At 44.7% G+C, this 22,059-nt stretch overlaps 1 protein-coding gene across 1 annotated transcript in view; it reads left to right on the top strand.

Moving 5' to 3' along the window:
* CFAP61 (cilia and flagella associated protein 61) overlaps positions 1-22,059 on the top strand; it is a 2,971,729-nt gene that overhangs the window by 599,227 nt on the left and 2,350,443 nt on the right. Inside the window, exon 8 of the mRNA XM_069608074.1 lies at positions 12,848-13,001. Coding sequence (XP_069464175.1) covers positions 12,848-13,001 — 154 coding nt within the window. The remainder of the gene's footprint in view (positions 1-12,847; positions 13,002-22,059) is intronic.

Genomic DNA, 22,059 nt, shown 5'->3' with positions numbered 1-22,059 from the left:
GAAGGAAAAGAAATTTCCCAATCAGAACAATGAAAGGCAAATGTGCAGCAAAATATATACTATACTTTCGTTAATATTTGGGTTGCAATTATTACTGCAGGTTATGCCCTGCTCTATTGTCTTTAAACCAATATGAACAAATAATTGGTCAAATCTCAGTGTTACTAACTCTTGCAATCAATTGTGCACATCATTGAAAAAGTGAAACCCATTTATATAAAAAGAGTTGTGATCGCCCCACATCCAGTGAACCCCATGCAACTAGCGGGCAGAAACACCCCATGCCACAGTTAGGTGTATGGAACCACCCACATTACCCTTTCAATTGTCCGTCAGTGTGGATGTTCCAACAGTAGATTTTAAATCAACCTCCACCCATCTCGTGTCCACTCAGAGTTCGGGGCTCTGCTCTCTTTTCTGTCAAACAATCGAAATCAATTCTAATCTTCTAAAGACCAGGGCCAAAACCCTCAGTGGGGTATGTTATAAACTCCCAATGATGCAATTTCACCTAACTCTACAAGGCCATAGTTCTCAGCAGATGCCACTAAATACGATCATGTGACCCATCCATCCACCTACCTAGTTCTTGAAGTTTCAGCTAGCACTTGGCAGAATTCCATCTGCTCCAATAGGCTATTGTCTTTAGCCCCAAAATGGATGCAGTATTTTAATATGGCACTCTTCCCCATTTGTTGAGTCTCTATTTTTCTTGGCCACGTCTCTTTCTGCTAGATGTCGACTTTAATCCCATATGCAAGGTTGTGAATGCGTGGTTTACATGGAGCACACATGTCCTTTTATGCCAATTATAACAAAAAAATCCCAGAACATGCCACTAAGGCCTACCCCAGTGTTATCAGAGAACCAAGGCTGTGTTCCTAGTGATCTAAAACCACATGCTCATTTCTAATTGTTGTTACCCAACAGAATCTTGACTCACCGGACACTGAACCAACATCTGTGAGCCATAGATGTGACTTCATGGCTTTTACTTTTACACTGTGCTCAAGCATGCCAAAACGTGGCACTATCATAACGCGGAGTGAAATATATTGATTTGTAGATTGTAACAATTTACCTCTTCTTGTGGATAGATGGTACTAGAAAGAGGAGGAGAGGATTCAATCCACAATCTTTTCGCAAATGGTTTTATGGTGTTGCCTATTCCTCTGGACAAAGTGAAACAGATCTATACCAATAAAGACAAGAAAGCTCGCATTAGTGATCTACTGTGAATCTGTGTGTTTGTGAAACACATGTTTGATCCCCTCAGTTTGGATGAGATTGTGGAAGGCATTGCGGGAAACAGCAAACCAGTTGCTGTCTCCCGGATGCCTCGCCGCCCCTTGGCGGTGCGGTCCTGGCTAAAAGATCCTTGCACCTACATTTTTCTTAACACAACCAAACTAAATTGGGTCAAATTGTACTAATGTCTAATGCTGTTCAATTTGTCACACGCGATACCTAAACCGCATGTGATGTCCAACAAAAGAAAGCTACTATTCTACCCAATACAGTGCCCAGTGTTGTGACCGATTCATGAGGTCCAAGGGGCAGTTTCCGGAGACAGCAAATGGGTTTCTGTCTCCCCTAGACCACACTCTTGACCCCCTTCTCTGGTGCCCAAATCCAGAGGCTTTATCAGAGAAACTGCCCAAAATGGGCCTGCAATAATGGTGCCTTCACGGATTACGGCAGGGTGATTCATGTCATGGTTGTGCGGTTTCACATAATGGATTTTCCGATGGGGTTCCATTGCTCACCTCTTGGTGTTGAATTCCATCTCTTAGGACGTCCCTTCAATTGCACAATGTGCGTTCCTGTCCGCCTGCTTCCAACAAGCCATTCTATGACCGCAAATACCCCTAAGTGGATCCAAGTAAAATCATATATACATGTGCGTGGCGGGAACAACCATAACGGTTGGGCTCTCTGCACGCACTAGTCTCATGACATTACCTCTTCCCATTGGAGTGCCTGAATCTGTTCGAATTTGGCTGCCATGATGGATTGGGTCCCGGTAATTAATTTGTAGTTGATACCCAAGATATTGATTACAACCCATCGCTTCTGATTAACCCGTTTTTAACCAGGGCTTAACCTAGTTCCAGAAACACAGATCAGAAACAGATATAGGAAAATAAACTTTTTGTTTTTTATTTGAAATGTACTTGTTGATTTCCGAGGAATCAACAGATAAATAATTAAAACTTGGAGAGAGAGTCTCCATAACACAGCAAACATAACTGTGCTATAATTCTCTGTTGGACACACTGGAACCTAGTTATAATACGGATGTTATGAAAAAGCCAATGGGTCTCACCAGTCAGATTGATGTTTCACTGCTGAACATTAGTATACATCCGTGGACCCTGGCCACTAATACCAGAAGGTGCAGACAATGGCATTCATCAAGAAGATGGTTAAACTTGGAGTGAAAATTTTCATCACAAAGCAACATGCTGTTATTCTCTATAGGACCTCCTAACAGACCTAATTCTAATATAGATGTTATAAGCCACCATGAGTCTCACCGCTCAGATAGGTATTTCACTGCTGTAAGCTATTAAGAATACCCGTGGCTCATCCAACAGGAATAAAGATGCTTGTTAGTTTAACAAAATGGGCCATTGTATTTCCTCGTTGAGGCCCGTTTCATGGTTTCTTAATTGGTGTATCCAGCGTTGTTCCAAGGTGAGTATGTTGCATTGAGTATTGACCCGTGTCGTGCTTGAGTTGATCAATCACTATCCAATGCACATAATCTCCTGTGTTCAGCTGCCAAAAAATGTTGTACCAATGGCGCTGAAAGATTCTTTATCCTGATCCGTGCTCTGTGCTCGTTAATGCGTATGGCTATTTTTCTTGTGGTCATACCTACATATAACAAATCACAGAGGCATCTAATAACGTAGATTACATTGATGGATTGGCAGTTAGTGGATTGCCGTAATTGCCAAATAAAGTCCCCCTGATTAAATGTAGTTGTTTTAGATGTCAAATGACATACACTGCAATTGCCGCAGGCATGATGGCCAAATATCGGTTGCCTTTCATGATTCCATGCTGCTCTTAGGTTGTTCTGCGCTAAATTCACCTTAGGTCTCTCCAGTCTGGAATGTACAAGGCTGCCTCAAAGGTTTTTGGCCTGTTTCAAAGCAAATAAGGGGAAACCACTTGTACATCCTGTACTTGTTACCAGGTTCCAATGCTTTTTAATACGTTTCTTGAGTTGGACCGTTTGTTGCGAGAAAGTGGTCACACACACTATACGTTCCGAGTCCGTTTTCTTCTCGCGTAGGCATAATAGATGTTCTCTTCGTGTCCAACGTGCTCGTTTGGCTGATTTCTTGATGAGCGTCCGGGGATATCGGGGATATTGAATTGGGGAAAGAGCCACTCATTTGGCTCTGCTCACCTTGAACGCATTCAAGTGTGATGTGTATGGTTGAGAGGGGCCGCAAACACAACCAGGACCCTGCTCTGGTATAGCAATGTTTAAGAAAAGAAGTGCTGGACACAGAGTCTCAGAAGTGAGAGAGCCATGGAGTGACCCCCACCTACCCACTCAAACTCCTTCTTGGAAAGGGTTTTGTGTAAGCTTCCTTCACGGGCCGTACCTAATTGAGGGGGTGGGGGTCATTGAATAACACACCTCACACATAGAGCTTTGAAAATCGTAGATGCATTGAGCCCCGCTCTTGAGGAAAGTGCAGCCCCACACCTCACCCTGTTAAAAAAAGATTGAAGAAGTTTCATGTATCAAAGCTTGGGTCATTAAGGTGTTATGTTTGGCTCTGGGTTGTGGGGAACAACATGTGGTTGCTTGTTACTTAACATAAAGATAAATGTGCAGAGAGACAGATGGCCTCAGCTTCCACCCGCGCAATAGGTTTCTTCCATTGTAGTGGTAGCTGACTACATTTATAATCAGGGAACTTTTTTGATACTAAATCCTGGTCAATGAGTTAATTTTCAGTCCTTGCTTGTGCAGCATTTTGCTCCTGGGTAAACAGACGGTGCACGCCTCCGTAGGTCAGTGCTTTTTTGGCTTGTTTAACACATCAGTGCCACAGATAACGAGTACTTCTGTCCCCATTGATCTATAGATGTTTCATACACTAGCTGTAGCCTGCATTAGAGATTTTGGTTACCCTATTACAAGTACTGCAATATGTATGTTTTATATATAGACCCCATGTTGAATCTAGAAAATGATATTCCCCAAATGTGTGATCGTGGACAAATCACGCCCCCCTGTGCTTTGGTTCTTATATCTGGCTTAAATGAGAGGGCCTGAAAACACAGGTGGTAGATGCATCTGAAGGTCATGTGCCAGCACTTTCCGTGATGTCACTTGGAGGTGGGGTCAAATGGTAGCACTTCATGTGATATCATCAGACATCAAGGGTCATGTGATGTCACTTCCGCTACCCCTGCCGTTTTGGTGAAATTACATCCCTGGTGGCATCATTAGCTGAGCCAGAGATCATTTGAACATTGCAGTGCTGAATTATTGGAAAATGACTAATAATTCCTAAAGTCAAGGAAGGAAGCAGTTGAGCATTGAAATGTTAAGTTGCGGGAAACTTAGTACTAATCAGCATAACCCAACAAGGAATTATCTGAGCATTGGAAGAGCGATCCATTTCTGTAGGCATGGCGCTCTTGCCAGCTCTTCATAGAGGTACTGGCCTTTCTGATTCATTCCTACAGACGGTGTTGGTGCCAAACATAACCTGGATCTTTGGGTCTCTGGCAGGACTTCCCGGCTCAAGTCTTCCACGTTTCAGCCCTTTTTTTCACCGGTGCCATACCAGCCGAGATTCTTTATTATTGGTAACGTAGTCGAGCAATCAAAGCCTAGCTTCTCAGGAGGTGATGTGGGCTGGTTCATAAGTACAGTGTAATCCCCAAGCACTCACAAAGGAACCTCGACACAATGTATTAGTTAAAAAACAGTCTTTATATAATTAAGGTTCAAGGTTATATTCACAATAACTCACTTTGTGCTCAGTTAATCTACAATGGCAAATGTATACAGTTTTAAGTGGTACCACAATTATTATCAGATTTCATTAAGGTGCATCACCTGTACTCTGGTTAAATGTCACACAAATGTCTTAATAAAGGCAACCAACAATAGACAGGAGGGAAAGCAGTTGGTTAGAACAATTGGCAGAATACTGGCCCCTACCACCAGACACAGCTTTGTGTGGAGATCCCCCACCTTGGCAACCTGTAAAATAAAGATATACTACAAGCCCAGTCCATGTATTGTTCAATTAGTCTTATTTCCTTCTACAATGTTTCTACCACCCCAATGTACCTGGAATAGCAGAGTTTGACGGTGAGTCATCAACGGATCCTTCTTGAGCAGCTCCTTTCAAAGCAGGAGCCACAGATCATCGAGATCCCTTGAAGAAAGTCAACTCGGCGTCGAGGCGGCAGCTTCGGTCCCAGCAGTGCACGTCCTGCAAGGAAGAGGCGTTCGGGGTACCTCGATGTTGATAGTTCAGGACCGCAAAGAGTTTGTGAAGAACTGTGGCCCAGCAAGGGCGTTGAGTCGGTCGGCGTCTCTATGGTCTTTGGGTGGCAGGAAACCCACCAGCGGATGCTCCTCTGCGCGTCGACGGCCTGGCCTTCTCCGTTCGTGAATCAAAAGTCTTAGGCAAAGGAGAGTTGCGGCTCCGGTCGTCAGTGGCACGGCGTCAAGCGGTCCCCTCTTCTGGCAACACGGCTTTGACAGGCCTCCAGCGGTTATAGCAAACCTGCAAACCCTGGACGACGCCGGTGGACGGAATGTCCGGTGCTTATCTTCATTCTCCTCGGCAGTCCCTGTCTCCAGTCGGCAGCCTGTCGAGGGTCTGACTTCCAGGGAGCTTTGGCAAATGTTAGCAGTGCTCGAGGGTCCCTCGGAGCACGGGAAGAGGGCGCCTAACCAGGTCCTCTCTTGGATCTGTCTCGACGTCACAGCGGCTTTCAGATTTTGGCGAAGTCAATCTTCTTCTTCAGGCTTGGTTGTCGAGATCAAGCGTCAGTTTCTGAACGAATTCTAGCTGTGAGAGGCCCCCAAATGTACTAGTTGATCTCTCATTCATTCTGCTGGGTCACACTCGGGCAACCAATCACTCAGAAGGGCATTCAGCAGTCAGTCAGCCAATCAGACATACAGTGCTTTCAGGCCATTCTCCTCCCGCTCAGACACCCACAACAGACCGAAACACGTGTCTAGGGTTGCTGTTGGTACTCTTGTTCAGAGGAGAATTGCCTAGAATTTCAGTGCTGGACTGCCCCTGGGCAGGACAAAGACGGATATGTTTGGGATATTTCTCCTCTGTGAAAGATACTGAGCTAAATAATCTGGGAAAGGCTCTCGCAACCAGGACTAATGTCTGGCAGAGAGACTCCCAGCACCCCCTTGTTTTTTTTACATACAGCACAGTAACATATAGTTCTCATTGGATGCGTACTTTTGCACACAGTGGGCAGTTTTTCCCCAGTTGGTGGGCAATGTCTCTGGAACATGATATTAGGTGTGTCCCAACCATGCTTCTTCTTTCGAACAGTGATTATGACATTGTCATTTTCAGTCAGAAACAGAAGGAACATGGATTGTGGTCCAGCAGCAATCTCTTCATTGCTTTAGTAGCACATGGAAATAGTTATTGACCTCTTAACAAACAAAAGAAAAAGGTAAAACATTTGAAAGTGCTTTCACATTCATGAGAAACCGTTTACTTTTACATCACACTTAGTGCATGCTCATGTTAAACCTGTTCCAGTTCAACAAAATTGCAACTAAAATGCTTAACCTACGAAGAAACCCATGTTATTTAAATACTAGACAATAAACCACTTTCAATTTAGTAACTCATTATATCGATTTACTTTACCAACCATTAAAGTAACATTTTTTACTTCACTACCAACATTCCAAAATATGTATTACCACTGCCACCAGGTGCTAATAGCTTTATAGACCTGGGGAGTGATAATCATTGCTTCGTATAATGACCCTTCGCCAACTTATGGCCTGAGGTGAAATAAAAAACCCTCCCTCAATCTATAAGGCTATAATATTTCCCTGTCGAGGAGGCTGAAGGGTGTGTGGAGGTGGATGTGAGGGGTAAGAAATGTGACGCAGTTAATTTTGTGAAGGTTTTTCAACAAATGCCATTTTATCAAATAGAAGGCCTCACTATGCCTACCCTGACAAGGATTTCCCTACATAAAATAAACAAAAGGAAACACTCTAACAAAGGATATCTGTCCCTATGATATGATATGCCATTTATAACGTGCCTATACACAAGTGTTTCAAGGCGTGATGAGGCAAGGGAGGGGGAACAGAGATAAAACAGACAGTAATACTACTAGGCCAGGTGTCATTCAGATCGCGCAACTGCATGGGAAGGGGAAGGAGGAAAGTGCAGACGTTAAGGGGGAGGGGACAGTGCCGTACAAGGGATAATAAAATAACAAAAGTAAAACTACGCCCAGCAGGTGGCAAGTGCAAGGGTAAGTGCAGGCATCAAGTGTCAAGTGCTGGTAGTGGTACTGTAGGGATACAGAAAACAGTCCCCAAGTGCAGGGGTTTGCCAGGAAGGTAGCGCAGGAGTACGACTGGCGGGGGAGGGGACCTGGACCCGAGATCAGAAGGAGGCCAGGTAACCAGCGCAGTTTCAGTATCAGCCAGGAAGTCAGGAGAAATAGCAGATGCAAAGAGAAAGGTTTTGAGGTGCTTCCGGAACCGGAGAGGATTCTCCTCAAGTTTCAGGGAGGCAGAGAGGCTGTCCCAGAGGGAGGCCCCAGCAGAAGAAAGAAATCTGCCACCAACTTGTTGCTTGGAGAAGCGACTGACCCTGAGGGAGATGGAAGTGGATGAGCAAAGAGCTTGCGAAGGAAGATATTTGGAGAGTTGAAGGTTTTGAGGCCCCAGGCACAAGAAGGCCTTATGGACAATGCAGAGGGTTTTTAACTTAATCCTCGCAGCCACTGGGAGCCAGTGCAGAGATTTCAGTCTTGGAGAGATACAAACCCTGGGCTTGAGGCCAAGGACAAGTCTTGCAGTCCTGTTCTGGATGAGTTGCAGAGGGTGGAGAGTAGAAGCAGGCATATTTAGAAAGAGGCTGTTGCAATAGTCCAGCCTAGAGAGAACCAGAGCTCTGGAGACAGTGAGCTTCTGGGGGAAGGAGAGGAAAGGAAGAATACCTCTGAGGAGGTGCAGCTGGTAGTGGGACTTCTTAGAGACGTCAGAGATGTGAGGAGAGAAGGAGAGTGTGGAGTCGACCATGACCCCCACGTTTTTTGCCTCACAGGTGGGAGCAGGAAGAGGGCCAAGAGAAGCCTGCCAGAGAGTGACAGGAAAGGAGGGAGTGTGTACCGATGTGGAGAATCTCGGTCTTACTGGCATTAAGGCAGGGATCATTGATGACACACAACTGCTGAGATGAGTGTCATACGCATAGCACTGGAAATTGGGGCAGAGCACGGCAATGCAGTGGCCAAGAAGTGCCAGGTATTGGTTGAACAGCGAGGGAGAGAGGTTAGACCCCTGGGGAACACCACAGATGGAGATAGAGATAGAGGAAGGACCCTAGTTGAGCCTTGCAGAGTCGATCAGAGAGAAAAGAAGTCAGCCACGCCAGGGCCTGACCGGTGATCCCCAGGTTATCACGGAGACAGTTGAGCAGGATGGCATGGTTGACCGTGTCAAAGGCAGCAGAGAGATCAAGTAAGATGAGGATACAGGGGGTGTTGGAATCAAGGTTGGAGAGCAGGTCTTCACGGATGTTCAGGAGATCAGTTTTAGTGCTTCTGGCAGCTCTGAAGCCAGACTTGATGATCATGGAGACAACCAAACAGATTCCATGTGACCAGTGGTCGAAGTGCATGAAAAGAAGTAGAGGAACTATGTTCCCTGCTGCCCTGCCCAGCTCTCCACAAACCCCATAGTTGTACCCCCTCCCACACACAATCCAAAACCCCAAACAAACACACCTACTATTTAAAGGAATGTTCAGTGCAGTGCACTGAAATGCAAGCTTCAACTTCTTCCTACACTTTTATTTAAAAACAAAACCATTTCAGAACGGTTTCTTTTTAAAATAAAAGTATAGGAACAGTGACACCTAAAAATAAAAAGTATAGGAGCACCGCTCCCGCCACTTCGACCTCTGAGTGTGACATTCACACGTATACATACAATAAATAAATGAGGAAATGCATGGCAGTTCAAAACAATAATGATTGGAATCGTAACATAACCACAGTCTCTCCTCGAATTCCCTTTCCCCAGAATTGAGCAGGATTCTTCTTCAAAGCTCAAGAAAAGAAAATAAGGAAATCCTGGTTTTCAACAAAATTCCGGCACAGTTCTTTGAAACTTCAACTTGTCAACAGACATTTCCAACACTCCAGTGATTCAACAAAGGAAATAGAATGCTCTTCCTCCTCCCTGAACAAGTGTATGATTGATCATCCTTAGGTAAAGGACAGTTTCTCTTTTCATCAATAGCAACAATAATTGTCTTGGTTAGGATGGTTTGCCATAACTGATCATTTCTAAAGAAATACAACTTCTTTATAACAGCTTTAGACAGTTCTTCCTTCAGCACCACAAACAACCTAAATTGCCTTTGTCCGGATCACTGTATAGCACTATAGTGTACTCCCATGCCAGGCCTAGTGTACTCCCATGCCAGGCCTACTCCTTCAAAGGATTGCCATCCGGGTATACTCCCCTCCCTGAACAGCTTTTCACAACAAATGCTTTTGCGGTTATGGTCAACGGACCAGGGGTTCACTACAGCTTCACAATATTCAACAGCTTGCAGCTTCAAAACTTTTAACAACTCTTCAGGGAAAACAAGATTCACATGTGTGCTCTTCAATACTCTTCTGTAAATAATGCTCCTCTCCTTATGAATATCCTTTTCCAGAAGGGCAGCATTTTGCCACTCTTGTTTCCCCAATGCACAAGCAACCACATTTTGAGAAGGATAGTGTCTTATTATGCTTCTCCTTTGGCTTTGGCAATGTGCATTTATACTAGCTTTGACCACATGTTTTATAAAGTATGGGCAACATGTTTCACAACTTATGGACCTTTCATTAGCCCCCTTCTGCTGTTGGCAATATCTTCTGTATTGTCTTTGCCTTGATTTTAATCTCTCTTGGCTTGGGCAGTGCTTGTAGGTATCAGTTCTTAACAATATCAGCCCTTTGGGTTGCTGGGTATTCCACAGACTCACATTTTTAAAGCTAGTCATTTGGTTTTCAGTTACATGCTGCATTTCAGTTGCTCAATATTCAATACTTTCACTCATACACGAGTGCTGCGTTCGCTGCTTTTCAATAGTTTGGTATTCAAAATTACTTTCAGAGCTACTTTCACTCATACACGAGTGCTGCTTACTCGGCGAACTCTTGCTGTGAACACACAAGCGGATGCAGAGCGCTCCGGGGTCACTACCAGCTTGTGAACTCACCAGGAAGGCTTGCGCTTCTGAACACCTCGCCGCTCGCAGGACTTCTGCTTCTGTGGCTCCTCGCGACCCAGTAAACTGCTTCTCTCAGTACCCTGTCACCTGCGCCACCTGCAACTGGAGGCCCTTTTGCTCCTGGGGCCCTCTGGTGCACAGCAGACACCGAAGAGAGCCTCTAGGGCCTTGAGTGCACGCCAGACACCAGGATTAGCCTCCTGGGAAGGAAAGCTTGCCTCACTTTTGCTTTTCGCTGCACAGCCTCTCCAGAACAGGTCTCCAGAGGGCAAGCTTCTCTCTTGCATGCTTTTTGCTGTGCGACCTCTGCACTTCTGATTTCAGGAGGCATAGACCCTCTCAGGACCCCATGTGCCGAGCAGTGGTCCCACGTCTTCTCTCTCCTCCAGCTTTGGCCTGGGCTGCCTGCATGAATCACGCTGCTTCTGCTTCTTGCATTCTCTGCTCTTCTCTATGGCTTCCACCTGAGTTGGCCTTTTAAGCTCCTCTGTCTCCCTCAGGTGTGGGTCATCTTAATTAACGATCTCACCACTCCTGCAACATTGTACCTTTTTAGCCCTCTTCTTCATCCCAGTACTTTAATTATGGGACTTGACGTCTCTAATGACAAAAGTAGGTGTTCTCATTTCTTCTGTTTTACAATAAGCAATTAGAAGAGTGGAGTTTTGTGGAGAAGTTGAATAAGGGGGTTTCCAATTCCTCCTGACCGGCATCCCCCCTCATGTGATCCTCCCGGAGCACGCCACACGCAGGGTCGGGATCAGAAAGCGCCTGCCTTTCCCTGGTCACATGAGATTATCTTGCCTCTGCCAGTACCTCGTGCAATTAAACTAGGCTTTTGTATTGATCGAAGGATAGGTAGAACATTTTTTACTACTGAAATGCACCCTTTCATTCAGTGCATTACACTGCCTGTGCAAATGAAATCCCTTGTGGCACTGGCACAAAGTCTTATGTGCATGAGATTGCCAGTAAGAGGCACCTTACTTTTCCCCTTCTGTACCTTCTCTGAGAATGACTGTGTAAGAATAACCCCCTACCCAAGGAATGTTCCCCACCCCCTTTGAACTAGCTAAACCTGCTGATAGTGAATAGTCTACCAGTGACTACTTCTCATCACCATCACATACCCATCAGTTGCCTCACCATCAGCTGCATAAGGAGATTTAACTGCCCACTCATACATATGTATGAAATGGCTCCCTCCATTAGATATTAAAAACAAGGAGAGGGTGTTGACTTTTGCATCTATATCCATATCATTGAATTTGCTGGTTTTGTTTATGATGCTCATAACAGAGTCAAATGCCCATCCACCTATTTAAGATATGTTCAAAGAAAAGACCATTCAAAGAAAAAAAACACAAAATGAAGAAGAGAAAAAGAATAAAAAAATAACAATGAAGAAATGGAAATTCAAATTAGATCATTAAAAACCCTTCAAGCAAACCCAACTAGTCAACATTGGTACCGGGGTATTCTACCATCCGCAAAAATTTTAAATAATGGGTTACAAATGGTGAAGTTTCCATGCACTGGTGGATAGAAGGAGGACCTACAGACTGGTCACTGGTGGATTACAGAACAACACGTAGGAATACTCGACATTGGCGGCCATTACACGTTTGCCGGTATCCCTTGGGTAATTCCGGTGGGATACCGGCAAACAGAATTGCCATTCCTGCCGCCTGATATCCTGGAATTATTTGGGATATTACAGGCAGTGGGAATACTGGTAAATCCCCATTCCATAGAGTCCCATAGGACTTCATGGAGTGGATTGTCCGTATTACCAGCACCAGTAATGTGTCCGTATTACCAGCACCAGTAATGCTGGCCGTTGTTTCCCGGTGGGGCCTTTATTTACCTGAAGGTAAATCAGGAAACCCCCTCAGACCCGGACAAGTGCTGGTATACGGAAATTCCTTCACTTTTGAATGTTCTGTTTTGGAATGGCCATGTCCAGGCTGCTTTTGCCCACAGGTCTTGGGTTGTTATCCATTCAGAGATCATATGGTGAGTAATTTCTGCCGGTGATTGTGCCGCTCTCTGGGGCAGTTAGCAGGTCAGAGGTAAGGGAATCTTTTAGATGTTGCCAATGGGGATGAGCTCAGTTGATAGTCAAAATCTTTGAGTGGAGGGGCATATAGAATTAAATTCAAGTATGACTGTAGGTATAAAGTATCCATGAATGCCTATTTTTATGAAATTGCTTGTTCTATTTGCACTGTAAATATTGCTTTAAACCACCTCAAGCATCCAAAGAAAACTTATGTACTCTTTACATTGCAGGTTCAGTTTCCATTCTGTAATGTTGCAATATAATTTTGTTCTTGCAGGACAATGGAGTGGCTGTCGGGTTCATGAGCGTGTGCTCTGAGGTGAACTTAAAGTTGCTGCAGGACTGCTTCGATCTGGGGCCCTTTCATGGACTATGCAAACCACATCCTGATGACATTCTTAAACCACCAGCGGAGCCAAGTGCTACAAAAGGTAGAAGTGCCTGAACTCATTACCTTTGTGTATTTTGATGCTTTAATAGGCTGAACAAAATAGTACAAAGATGCCTCGGAGCACTTGTTTTTGAGGACACATGGTTGCAATCTCATGTAAGCAGTTGTACATATTCTTTTTTTTTTAAATAACAATTTTATTATTTTCTGTTTAGTGTAACAAAAACATTCAGTACTACAAACAATACAACACTATACAAACATGGTGCTTGGGTCATAAGCCTGATACTTTGATTGAGCATTCTTGTGCAAAACAAACGGGTATAATGCAAAATACATTCATGATATTCGATTTATACTATTATCAATCACTATGACATCTATTTGTACTTCATTCACAGTCCTCCCATCTCTGCCAAATCTTTTGAGCCTTTCCAGGGCATCCTCTGGCAGTGTATACTCGAGTCTCCATTGCAATGCAGGCATCAACGTCAGCCACCCATTGTTCATATTGTGGCGCAAGATCTGCTCCCCGTAATTGAGCCACATTTCGTTTTGCGAGTCCAATGGCTGTCGAAAACATTAGCTTCTCAAAGCGCGACATTTCTCCATAAATTCCACCCCCATCAACATCGATTTGGGGTCCATGGGTACCACTTGCCCTATGACCAATGATATTCTATCACAACATTTCTGCCAAAAGGGTTGAATTTTTGGGCATTTCCGTAGGATATGGAAGAAGGTTCCCTCCCCTTGCCGACATCTCCGACAGTTAGGGTCTGTACTTTTACCCCATTGATATAGCGCCACTCTTGGGTAGTATACTCTGTGTAGTATTTTGTATTGTAATCAAAAAAGAAGGCACAGTCCCAAATTTTTTGTTCACGGGGGAGAAATTCTCAAACGGGACCCAATAATAGGGAAAACAAAAGTGCCAAAAGGCACAGAGAATTAATTACCCCTCACTACTCTAACTCTAGAGATACAAAGAGATCCAAATATTATAGTCACATATACCTAAACCAAACAAACATCACTACCATCAAAACATGTAGGACTAGACAAAGAAAGGCATTCACCCAGAGAAAATACTTGAAAATACTTTTAATCATGTAAATATTAAAAAACAGAATCAATTCCTACATCAAGGTATCAAAGAGGTACCAAAGAACTAAAAAGACATAAAATACACATATGAATACAAAAATGTGTCAAATAATGACCCTATTTTAGAACAAATTCATAAGCTATATTGTCAATCTTTAGACATTAGCTGAGGCATAGGTTGTCGACATGTTTCGGCCTACACAGAAATTGGACATTTCCTCAAATGTCCATTCCGAAAGAAGTATTGTGGCCATCTTCAGGACATATGATTTCTTCACACTTGGTCTTTTATATGATGTGGATGGAACATCATGGATTTGTTTACTCTAGAGAGAGTGTAATTCATTCGATGATACAAATTCATCCGAGTTGTACATAGATATTTAATCCACACCGTTGTAGGCTGTACAACAGCTTCACTGGCAAGGATCACCTTGTCCTTATTTTAATTAGGATCCTCACGGAAACGGTTTTCAGGGGACAAAGTGCTTTGTTATGAAGAGACTGCCCACACATGAAGCACTCGTGGGGAGATGTCTCAGTTCCCAGATTTTAACGTCCACAAACGTTTGTGAACGAAGCGATCTCGACGAGCGGCTCGCTTACGAATACGATACAATTATTGCCTCGTATACTGTGGACGTTAAAATCTGGGAACTGAGACATCTCCCCACGAGTGCTTCATGTGTGGGCAGTCTCTTCATAACAAAGCACTTTGTCCCCTGAAAACCGTTTCCGTGAGTATCCTAATTAAAATAAGGACAAGGTGATCCTTGCCAGTGAAGCTGTTGTACAGCCTACAACGGTGTGGATTAAATATCTATGTACAACTCGGATGAATTTGTATCATCGAATGAATTACACTCTCTCTAGAGTAAACAAATCCATGATGTTCCATCCACATCATATAAAAGACCAAGTGTGAAGAAATCATATGTCCTGAAGATGGCCACAATACTTCTTTCGGAATGGACATTTGAGGAAATGTCCAATTTCTGTGTAGGCCGAAACATGTCGACAACCTATGCCTCAGCTAATGTCTAAAGATTGACAATATAGCTTATGAATTTGTTCTAAAATAGGGTCATTATTTGACACATTTTTGTATTCATATGTGTATTTTATGTCTTTTTAGTTCTTTGGTACCTCTTTGATACCTTGATGTAGGAATTGATTCTGTTTTTTAATATTTACATGATTAAAAGTATTTTCAAGTATTTTCTCTGGGTGAATGCCTTTCTTTGTCTAGTCCTACATGTTTTGATGGTAGTGATGTTTGTTTGGTTTAGGTATATGTGACTATAATATTTGGATCTCTTTGTATCTCTAGAGTTAGAGTAGTGAGGGGTAATTAATTCTCTGTGCCTTTTGGCACTTTAGTATTTTGTATTGTACACGTCTAATTGTAGCAGATATGGCCATTTCTCTAGGGTGCATTAGAGCTGTGGACCAATCCTCAGGTTGTATCGAGCCCACATCCTTTTCCCTTTTGTTTTGCAAGATGCAGAAAGGTCGTGTTGCGAACTAGGAGATTGCGTTGTACATAATGGATGTTATTTTCGTTTCGACCCTTTCTAGAACAATATTTCTTTCAATTGGTGTACATTCAGGCATGTCGGCGAGATCCGACAAGTGTGTTTTAAGGGCATGTGTCAGTTCTCTATAATGGTAGTGTTCTGACAATGGGAGACCAAATTTACTTGCTAGGTTCTCGAAGGTTACTATTTTACCCTCTTGTATTATATCACTAATCCTGGCTATCCCAGCCTCCTCCCATTTCAACCATTTGGGGAGTGTGGAGAGTCCAGGCAGGTGTTTATTCTTACAGAGCGGCTGAACTGGGGTGATCTTGCCTTCGCACCCTATATGTTTATGTGCTTCCATCCATATCTATGTTGTATGAATCGCTATTGTGACAGGAGGTGGGTGTTTGATGGTCTGATAAAGACTTTCTTGTGGGGACATCCCTTGTCTCATGTGCAGTTCTGCACGGATGTGCGGGAGTTCTTTGTTGCTGTATAGAATATCGTTCACCACCGCCATCTGTGTTGCCCAGTAGTATGTCTGTAAGTGTGGGAGTCCTATTCCTCCTTCCCATACGGAACGTTGGAGAGTTCGCAACGCTACCCGGGGATGACCTCCACCCCATAGTAGTTTCCTATCTTCTCAATTTTGTGAAATTCTTTCGTAGTGATGTTCAGTGGCGCATTCTGCAGGATGTATAAAAAACACGTGAGGACCAGCATCTTGAATAGTGCCGCTGTACCCAGTACAGTAAGCGGTAGGGCCATCCAGTGGCTCACATCATTTGCAAATCTATCAACAATTGGTCATAGGTTTTTGGGTACATAGTCTCCAATGTTAGCTGTGATTTGTATGCCAAGGTAACAAAATTGTTGTGTTTCCACTCTGTATGGACAGTTATCTGGAATAATGTTACTAATGCCCTTCACTGGAAATAGTATCGATTTGCCCCATTTCACCATCAGCCCACTAAATGATCTGTATCTTTCCAATAATTGTGTAACTATGGGGCAGGAGTCCACCGGGTTACTCAAATAAATTAATAAGTCATCGGCATACAGGGATATCTTGTCCCCCCAACTTTGTGTCCAATAAAAGCCTCTCCATGTTTGTGTGTTTCTCAACAAGACCGCCAAGGGCTCAATCACTAGTGCAAACAACATTGCAGACAGGGGGCATCCTTGTCTTGTCCCCTTGCCCAGACTGATGCTTCGCGATAGCCAGCCATTCACTTTAACCACTGCCATTGGGGAGTTATAAAGAGCTTCACCCAATTAATAAACTGAACTCCGAAGCCCATTCTATGCATTATTTCCCATAAGGCCTCCCAGTATACTGAGTCAAATGCTTTTTCAAAATCGATTGCTAAAAGTGCAAGAGGTTCCTGTAATACAGGCGCATGCTCGATGGCTAGGTGCAGCCTTCATATGTTCATTTGTGTGGACTTTTGGGGCATAAAGCCACATTGGTCTGTGTGAATCAGGGACGCTATCACTCCTTGCAGTCTGTTGGCTAGTACTTTCGCTAGGATTTTGGCTTTGCCGTTAATTAAGGAGATCGGCCTATAAGAGCTACACTTATCTGGAGGTTTGCCCTCTTTGGGGATTATTATAATGTTTGCTTTCCTCAGATCTGGGGGGAGAGTTCCTATTTCTCTCGAGTGTAGAAACCTGTGGAGCGTATGTGATATAACCTCACTTTCCCCTATCTTTCTCCATGTCTCTATTGGAAAACCATTCGGCCCTGGGGTTTTCCCAGATTGGAGTTGTGATAATGCAGTTGAGAGTTCTTCCTTCGTAATCTCACCTTCTAGGCTCTCTTTCTGTATATTATTTAGAGTGGGTAGAGTAATCTCATCTAGAATTGTATTATCTGTGGGGCCTGTAGGAGCTCGGTACAACTCCTCATAATAGGCTGCAAAGCACTCAGCAATATACCGACCGGCAGAAGCCAGTCCTGCATTTTCAGTGGTTATGTATCTGATCTGCTGGTGCCCTTCATCTCTTCTTTCCAACCATGCCAGTAGTTTGCCAGCCTTATCACCTGTCACGTATAATTTTGCACGCATCCCTCTGTGTGCTTGTTTTGCACAATTTAATGTCAGGGTTCTGTTATATTCGGGCAGGGTCGAATTTATGTATAGTGATTCAGCTCGCTGTACTTCCAATTCAGCATTTTCCACCTCCTTTCTGTGTGCCTTTTTGTGTGCCGCTGTCCAACCTATGATCTCCCCCCTGAGGACTGTCTTATGGGCCTCCCAGAGTACCACTTTGTTATCTATCGAATTTTCATTTAGTTCATAATATAAAGATGTGGCCGTTAGGATTTTCTCTACTAGATCTGGAAAGCCCAAAGAGTAGTTGTTTAGTCGCCAGGTTGGCGGGGGACGGGGTCTTTCTGTTTCGAGGACGATCAGTAACCGGGAGTGATCCGAGATGCCTCGGGCGAGTGTAGGGTTGCATCTGTCGCCTTATGTATGTTTGTTGCAGGCATGAAGAAATAATCCAATCTGGATAGAGAAGCGTGGACACCAGAGTGAAATGAGTATTCACGCTCAGTTGGGTGTAGGTCATGCCATACGTCCCTCAGCCCCAGTGCAGATGTAAATGTAGCTAACTTGGTGGGTATTGTAGAGTTCCTTCTTTTGTGTGTCTACTTCGATAATCATTACCTCGTTGAAGTCTCCCCCAATTATCCACGTGTCAGCAGTATTGTTAGCTATTATGGGTGTGATGTCCTCCCTTAAGGCTGACATGAGTTTTGGAGGTGAGTAGACCGCCAGGACACCAAGAGTTTGGTTCCATAGTGTGCCGTGTATAAATACATATCTCCCTCCTGTGTCTTGGATTATGATGGTGATCATAAATGGGGTTTTCTTAGGCAGTAGGATTAGTACTCCTCTCGAACCCATGGAGAACCCTGCATGTACTGCTGTGCGATAGTGCGTTCTCTTGAAGAAGTGGCATTATGTGCCAGCCAAGTGAGTTTCGGTGAGGGGCACTATATCCGGACTATGTCTATTCAAGTATTGTGTCACTAGTCTTCGTTTAATGCTATTTCCTAGACAGTTCACATTCTAGGTTAGGAGTCGTAGTCGTTTAGTGGTGGACCCAGATTGTGACATTATGTGGTTTGTAAGAGGCTATGCCTAATGTGGTTTGTTTTCTCTGAGAGGTGGTTTCCATTCTCAGAGTCCAGTAAACCTGTGTGTAACTCGTGTCTGGTGTTAACGGCTGACCCGTGGAACCTATAAGAACAATAACATCCCCAACCCCCCTTCCCCACACTTCACCCCAACCTGAAGCATCTGTCGCCCAAATAAACTAAAACTTTATATGAACAAGTCAATACTCAACGTTACATTCACAGTAGTCTACAATCATAGTGTATAGTTAACAGATAAAATTGTTACCTATCTTATACACACAGTGACCACAGCGGGGGAGCGTTCGGTTAGGCCGCCAACTATTCTGGTAGCTTACTTTATAGCAGATTTGAAAGAGTATAAACATGACCTTGGTGACATTCTGTTTCCTGATGTGTTTTGTATTTTCGGATAGTTTTCCCATTTTGTTTGTCATTTTCTTCGTTTGGCAGTAGTTCCGGCTCTTGTTGCGGTCTCTCAGGTGGTGCTCTCTCGGGATGTGGCAGATTCCTGCCACTGGCCTGCCTGCGGCTCGGTCTCCAGTCCCCTTCCAGATGATTTGCGGCTCAGTTCCATGCCTCCCTAGGGTTCGTGAGGTGCACAGTTGTACCATTGTAGTAGATCTTCAGTTGTGTAGGGAATAGCACTCCGTACTTTATGTTGCGAGTCTGCAGGTGCTTCTTCAGTGGGTCAAAGGACTGTCACGCTTTCTGTACCTTCCTGGTGAAGTCCGGGAAAAAGGCGATCTTGGAGCCATTATATGTGATGGATGCTTTGGTTCTCGCCATCTGTAGTATGGCGTCTCGATCTCTAAAGTTCAGAAGCTTTGCTATGATTGTACGCGGGGGGGCTCCAGGCATTTGTCTGCCCAATGGCATGCAGTGAGCTCCTTCGATAGAAAAGAATTTTGATAGGGACTTGGGAGCGAACAGGTCCGCCAGCCATTGCTCGAGGAACAGCTCCATGCTCGGGCCCTCAGAGTTTTCTGGTAGGCCGAGGCTCCGGATGTTGTTCCATCTCGCTCTGCCTTCTCCTTCTTCCACACGCTCTTCAAGTGCCTTGAGACGTGCCAGTGTTTCAGCCATTTGACGGTTTACAGTTCTCAGACCATCCTCAGTTTCTGATATGCGGCCCTCAGCTTCACCGGTGTGGCCCGTGAGTTTCTGCAAGTCGTGTCGCAGCAGCGACACCTCTGTACTTATGCCATCCATTTTTTTTTTTCCATGGAGGTTCTTCAGTTGGCAATGGCATTCATAACATCCTTTAGGGCTATAGCGTCTTCTTCCATTTCTGTTGTGATGCTCGTTTTAGCCTGCATCTGTTGGGGAGCCGGGGTAGATGTTGCGTATTGTTCTATCTTGCTCTGCGTTGTTGAGTTCTTCGCTCTGTCTTTCTTCAGACTCCTAGAACAAACGGTGTGTATGCTCTAGGTTTTATGTGCAGGCCAGGATATTACCAGTTGACGCTGTTCTACCGGGGTCCGTGGAGGGCAGCCCAACAGATCTTGTCAATATTTGTTTCCCTCTTGTTAATGCCCTGCACAGAGTTTGGTAGCCTGCAGCAGTGGTACAGGGACATTGCCGGATTAATGCACTGTGTGGACAGTTCCCAGTTTCGGTATTTCAGAATTTGTTTTCTCTCTGTGCTATTTTTAATGGGATTCAGGCTTGTGTGCTGTTCTTGGTGTCGTTGCCTCTGCTTAATAGATTGTATGTCGGATTCAACAGTGCCCGCCGTGTTCGGTTAGTAGCATCGTAGCATAAGCATGTGTGGCGTTACCACCGCGTATGTAGTAGTGGACAGGCTGTATTGCTCAGTATTTAACTCGCAGTGCCCGGGGGCACCCATGTGGCAGCTTGACTGTGACTTGGGCAGTACATGAGACTTATCGAGTTAATGTGTGCAGAGCGTGTGGGTGCCACTCATTATAGATGCATGTACTGCAGAAGCGGGGAAACTTGCAGTGCTTTGAGGGTAGCGCTGAATGCACCTGCCAGTGTCTTTCTATTTTTAAGAGCCCTCCACTTATGGTTGCCTTCTGGGGAGCATACAGCCCGCAGTCCAGTGTTTGGGCCTGTGTGATAGATTACTAGGACTTGTAGGTATACTTAAAGTAGATGTGGGCAAGGTTCCTGCTTTGCGGTCTAGTATCGGGTCATTCAGCATTCTTATTGTGATTCGCAGCCAGGCAGCCTACCTCAAGAACCTACTGTCGGATTCTGTAGCTTTTGAACACAGCAGCATCTCAGATGTGTGCCATTGTTGCTGCAATGCCCCACTTCATCGTGCCGGGGCAAAGGCAAAATTGCATCTGTCATGTGTATCTGGCAGGTAGTTGGGGCAAGCTGGGTGGAGGCTTGGCAGGACTGGCATAGGCACACAAAGAACCCATAGCAGATCCCTCCTTTCATTCCTTCCTAGTGTTTGTAGTAACTTTCTGGTTACCACTTCCTGTTGCCAAACAGGAAGTGCATGATAATTCATGAGCTCTCTAGTGTTTGGGTGTGGCTGGCTATATAAGCCACACCCAAGATTCTTCCAGTGCTTCGTGTTGCTTACTGTGAGCTGTATCAGCAACACACTTGCCGTGCTCTGGATCAGCCATCATCTGCTTACCTGCTCCGGATCATGCTGCTTCTGCTTACCTGCTCTGGAACATCCGGCTTCTGCTTACCCGCTCCAGATCATTCTGCTTCAGCTTACCTGCTCCGGAAGAACCTCCGTTCTTACTCCACGCCGCAGCTATCTCCAGTCAAGAGGGGACTTCTACACCGGCACCTGTAAGAACAAAGAACTGCGTTAACATGCGCACATCAGTAACGCTGCGCATACTTACCGAATCTTCCCGCGACGCTGGAATCCAGGTCAGTTGTACGAGCGCACAAAACCCCTGCAAAAGAAAGAGGAGACATTATTCATTGCGCTCGCCCCAATAACGCGGACACTTATTTCACTGCGCTCTCTCTCTATGCGGTGCGTACTTACCAAAAGCCTCCGTGCAAACGTACCCAACCACCAAGTCTCCAGTGGCGCTGAACCCGGACTGGAGACGCCAACACCACATAATTTCTCCTGCAAGGGAAAGGGAGAGACATTACCAAGCGTGCTCGAATTGAAGGCGCTGCGCAAGCCTACCAGCAGCTAGCTTCTACACGCAGCGCTACTCACCCACAAAAATACCGGCAAACAAAGACAATCCAGACAATTTTGGACACTCAATATTCTCCGCGCAACTTTCCCTTGTGGGAAGGACTTTCTAGCCAATGAAGAAACTGGCGCCTTGAACACTCGGCCTCGCTGTGAAGGCATAAAACAGCATTTG

Source organism: Ambystoma mexicanum, chromosome 4q (assembly GCF_040938575.1).
Source record: "Ambystoma mexicanum isolate Mex_15411 chromosome 4q, UKY_AmexF1_1, whole genome shotgun sequence".
In the NCBI taxonomy this organism is placed as follows: domain Eukaryota; kingdom Metazoa; phylum Chordata; class Amphibia; order Caudata; family Ambystomatidae; genus Ambystoma; species Ambystoma mexicanum.
Note: the sequence above shows the minus strand (reverse complement) of the source record. Positions and strands in the feature narration are given on the sequence as shown.